Source organism: Podarcis liolepis (assembly GCF_965112155.1).
Source record: "Podarcis liolepis genome assembly, chromosome: 18".
Lineage (NCBI taxonomy): Eukaryota > Metazoa > Chordata > Lepidosauria > Squamata > Lacertidae > Podarcis > Podarcis liolepis.
This window is the reverse complement of record NC_139572.1, coordinates 11,921,384-11,925,662: the sequence shown is the minus strand read 5'-3', so window position 1 is coordinate 11,925,662 and position 4,279 is coordinate 11,921,384. Positions and strand designations below refer to the sequence as shown.

The 4,279-nt window shown below is 50.0% G+C and overlaps 1 protein-coding gene across 1 annotated transcript; it reads right to left on the bottom strand.

Annotated features, from left to right (window-relative positions):
• Positions 1-305: 305 nt before the first annotated feature.
• Positions 306-3,414, bottom strand: GADD45B (growth arrest and DNA damage inducible beta). Its single transcript, XM_083483513.1, has 4 exons — positions 3,074-3,414; positions 2,860-2,961; positions 2,021-2,237; positions 306-1,008 (listed from the first exon to the last, which is right to left on the bottom strand). Exons 1-4 carry the CDS (start codon positions 3,115-3,117, stop codon positions 895-897), a joined length of 477 nt encoding a protein of 158 aa, XP_083339639.1. The 5' UTR covers positions 3,118-3,414; the 3' UTR covers positions 306-894.
• Positions 3,415-4,279: the final 865 nt, after the last annotated feature.

Here is a 4,279-nt window from a genome sequence, read left to right as displayed (position 1 = left end):
ATCAATCAATCAATCAATCAATCAATGCATTACCTTGAAGTCTTTTGTTCAACCACAAAGAATTCAGGTGACCAGCTGTTTGCAGGGCAATGACCTCACGTCCCTGTTGAGGACTGCATTGCCGGGGGTTGGGCAAGATGACCCTCAGGGGTCCCTCCCATCTCGATGGAAAAAAGTCTGCCTTTGCAAAGCTGGTGTGCTCCAAGGCTGCAAACACCCACCACCCCTGCAGCTCAAAGCCTCTGGGCACAGCACCAGGTTGGCAAACGAGATGGCAGACTCAAGAAACACAGGTCACGATTCGCTTTCAGAAAGTAACAATTTTTTTATTGCAGCTTTTAAAATCAGATATAAGAATATATAGATGTATTTGATTCTCCCTCAGTGCAAAAAAGTCATTTTGCGTGTGTTTTCTCTTAAATAGATAAATAAGAACTTCTCTGCATCCAGTTCATTTTTTAAAAAAGGAGTTCATTTGCAAACTGTCTTTTTTTTGTAAAGCTGTCCCGCAGACGCTAAGGATTCTGCTTCCGTCTGCCTTTCTCTCGGCAAGAGGGCATCTGTGCAATCCTCCCCAAGGCAGCAGATCCCTTTCCCGGCAGCACAAAGGAAGGCGCGGCCCTCCTCTTCCTCTTCCTCCTCCTGCTGAGCAGTCAGCTGACGCAGGAGCTTGCAAGCCAGCAGGTCACCAGGCAGCCTCCTCCTCCTCCTCAGAGATCATCTCGTCACCATCGCCTCGTCTCTCTGACTCACCACCCACCACTCTGCTTCTGCTGGGGCGGCCAGTCGTGGTTTCGGTTAGTTTTTTTCTTAACAACAACAACAAAAGAGAACGCTTTCTCTTCCCTTCTCGGTTTATTTTTCCCAGTTGGCAAGGTGGCATCGTGGGGCAGCTCAGCGTGCCTGGAGGGTGACATAGGGCACCCACTCGTTGTTGCAGCGGCTCTCTTCGCAGTAGCTGGCAACCTCTGCCAGGCCCTGGGTCTTCCAGGAATCCGTGTGCGGGTTCTGTGGGAGAGAGGGGGAGAGAGGGGGAGGGAAGACACATGAAACCTCCAGTTGCAAAAACAAGATCCTTTCCAGAATGTCAGAATACAAGGATCCCTGCATTTGGCCATGAAGCTCAGGGGTTGAGCTCGGGGGGAGGCAGTTACTATACCTCTCTGCCTAGCCTACCTCGCAGGGGTGTTGTGGGGACTGAGCGAGGGAGTGGAGGAGAACTGCATATGACACCTTGAGGGGCCTGGATCTTCTTGGAGGGCATATAAACATGGCAAATAGATAAGAAGAGCATTCTCCCCCCATCTTGCAATCCAGAAGGCAGCTCAGGAAGTGCTGTTTACACAGCTCACATCTGGTTGGGCTAAACTGCGCATGTGCGCTCTCTCTCTCTCTCTCTCTCACACACACACACACACACACAAACACACACAGGAGCAAAAATGACATTTCAGGAATTCCTCCCCTCCCTTGAGGAGGAAGGACATTCCAATCTGGGCCAGTCAGGGGAGCTTGTCAGTTTCCCACATGGCGCTGAGACAACAAACTATTCACATCCCCCCTAGACATGTTGGGGTGATATGCCCCCTTCCCATAGTAGGAAGGGCCATAGGACATGATGGCTGACCTCCCCAAAAGCTGTCCCCCACATTTGTCCACCTCCAGAACTTCTCTTTTTAAGACACAAAACACTATTAAACTGCAGGATGCAGCGTGAAAGCACCCATCTCTCCCCTGCTGTAGCAAGGCTAAGGCTTGCAGGCTGGGCATTTCCCCCTGCTTGTGGACCACCAGAAACACTGCCCAGGCTTGTGCCCCAGAGGGTCACTTTGGTGGTGCTAACACAGCAGTTTGGCTTCACCCCCGGAGGGGCGCTCCATTGATCCCGATGCTCCTTGCGCCCGGCCGGCCTGCCCATTTCCCGACCAGGCGAGTCCCACATGTGAGGCTCCTCTCCTGGCACCGTCCCAGGAAACCTCGGGCATGCCAGGGCCACGTGGGCGCTGCCAGCTCAACTCACCGTCACCAGGATGCAATGCAGGTCCTGTGGCTCCGCGGTGTCCTGGGAGCCGTCTCCCAGCACGGCCGCCAGCCGCTCCATGCCGGACACGCGCAGGATGTTGATGTCGTTGTCACAGCAAAAGGCCTGGATGAGCGTGAAGTGGATCTGCAGGGCAATGTCATCCTCGTCTTCTTCATCGATGGCGAGCAGGCAGAGGACCACGCTGTCCGGGTCCCTGGGGAGAGGAAGGGGCAGGAGAGTTAAGGGCGGCTCTTTCCAGCCCAAGCCCCAAACCAGGGCCGTTCCCTGCTTCCACCGCTCCCTTTCACCCATTTGCAAATTTGGCTTCATTTTAGCCCCCTATTAAAAAGTTACACACTCTATTTTATCTACATATTAAAATGTTACATATTTTATTTTAGCTACTTATTAAAAAGCTACACAATCTTAGCTACCTATTAAGAAGATGTGCATTTTAGTTGCCCATTAAAAAGCTACATGCTTTATTTTTTAGTTACAAAAGTGTATATATTAAAAGTTATCTGTCTCCATCTATTTTTAGTTACATATTATAAGTAAGTTACTTTATGTTTTCTGTTTTTTACTTTCTTATTGTTGCAAGGTTTGGTTTTCCTAGATGCAAATCAAAGTTGCCTCCCCCCCCTTGCAACGTCATTTATCCATTTCTGAAAATAAATGAATATAGTTGCTTGTATGTTTCAAAAAGCAATGATTCGCATGCCCTGTGAATTTGAACTAAACTGGCGGCACAGACAAAGCCTTGCTTTTGAAACACACACACAAACCACAAGTCACTTACTGGAGCCAGAAAAAATGCAATAAAAAAAATGACTTACACATTCATGAGTTTGGCAGACTCATAGACCCCAACTGTCAAGGCCCCCTGCCTCTGGGCGGCCACCAGGAGCTGCTCCACAGCTTCACTTACTGACTTCATCCTTTTTGGGGAGAAGAAGGGAGAGAACAAATGAGATTTTGGCACCAGGAGCAAAAAAATCCACAGCAGAAACTTCCACTCCACTTTTTTTTTTCCCCCAGACACAAACTTACTTGTTTTCTGTGTTATCGCAAGACACCAGCTCTTCCAGAGTCATGTTGCAATTATAATCCACAGTGGCGCAAAAGGGGAAAAAACCAGTCCAGGTAATGCCAGAAAAATTGGTGGGTTTTTTCTTCCTTTCCTTCGTTCCTTCCTTCCAGCAAAGCAACGTTTCCCCACAAGCCAGAAAATCCAGAAGTTCCTGCGAATAAATCCCAGCGGAAGGACAAGGCGATTTCCAAAGTGGTGGAGGAAAAATAACAATGCACAAAAAGAGAAATTACGATCCAGTCCAGCACAGACGCGGCTTCGGCGGCGGATCGGATTCTGACTCGGCCGGAGCAGCTGACGGCGCTTTTTATAACCTCCCCAGGAGGGGCGGGGCTCGAATTGGTCCTTTCCTCCTTCTGATTGGCCCTCGAGCCACAAAGGTCGGCTCCGGGAGCCCCCGGATTGGCGGAGGCGCGCAGGAGCCACCACGTGGGGGAGGAGAAATGTTGCAACTAGGAAAAGTCGGAAGGAGGCGCTTTGCTCTCTCGCGCGGCTGTTTTTTGCTGCTTCAAAGAATTGCGGGTGTGTTTTTTCTTTTCCACCCCCCCTTAAAAAAGAAGAAGCGAGTTTCGGTTTATTTTTCCCAGCAGCAGCAGTTCCTGCTTAGGAGAAGATTTCCACAGAAAACAGGGCCGGGCGCAAGGGTTACACACTTTCTGGCTGCGCGTCCCTGTTTTGCAGAATTTCCCCGAAACGTTGCAATCGGAGGGAGCCAGGGCGAAATAGGAATTAATAAGAACAGCAACAATCGCGTAAAAAGAAGCAATGCAAGGCAGTGCAACACACAGCGCCAAATTTATAGTAATTGCAAAAATAAATTACGCAAGGCGGTTGGATCAGCATGCACGGATAGGCTTTCCCTACGAAACCGTTGGGGTTACTTTTCTTTCTTCAAAATCATTGGGATTTTTTAAAAAAAAATTGCAAGCCTGTTGCGCTCAAATAAAAGAGACGGTGTTTGCAGGCAACGGAGAGAGCGAAAATAAAAGTGGGCTTTGATGAGGGTAGTGGGGTAGTTGGGGCGCTGTGCCCCCCCCCCCACTATGCAAGGAGGAGGAGGAGCAGCCGGGCGCGTGGCGTGGGCTGGCGCGTGGCGTGGGCTGTGCAAATATCACTCGTGGTTTCACACTCCTCTGACTCACTCGCTGGAGCTTGCACATTTTTCT

What these genes read in the sequence shown, in the direction of transcription:
- GADD45B (XM_083483513.1), bottom strand. Translation starts at nt 3,117, where the DNA reads ATGACTCTGGAAGAGCTGGTGTCTTGCGATAACACAGAAAACAA. An exon ending in TGCGATAACACAGAAAACAA is followed by an intron (nt 2,962 to 3,073) that starts GTAAGTTTGTGT and finishes CTCCCCAAAAAG; the next exon opens with GATGAAGTCAGTAAGTGAAG. An exon ending in TCTGCCAAACTCATGAATGT is followed by an intron (nt 2,238 to 2,859) that starts GTAAGTCATTTT and finishes TCCTCTCCCCAG; the next exon opens with GGACCCGGACAGCGTGGTCC.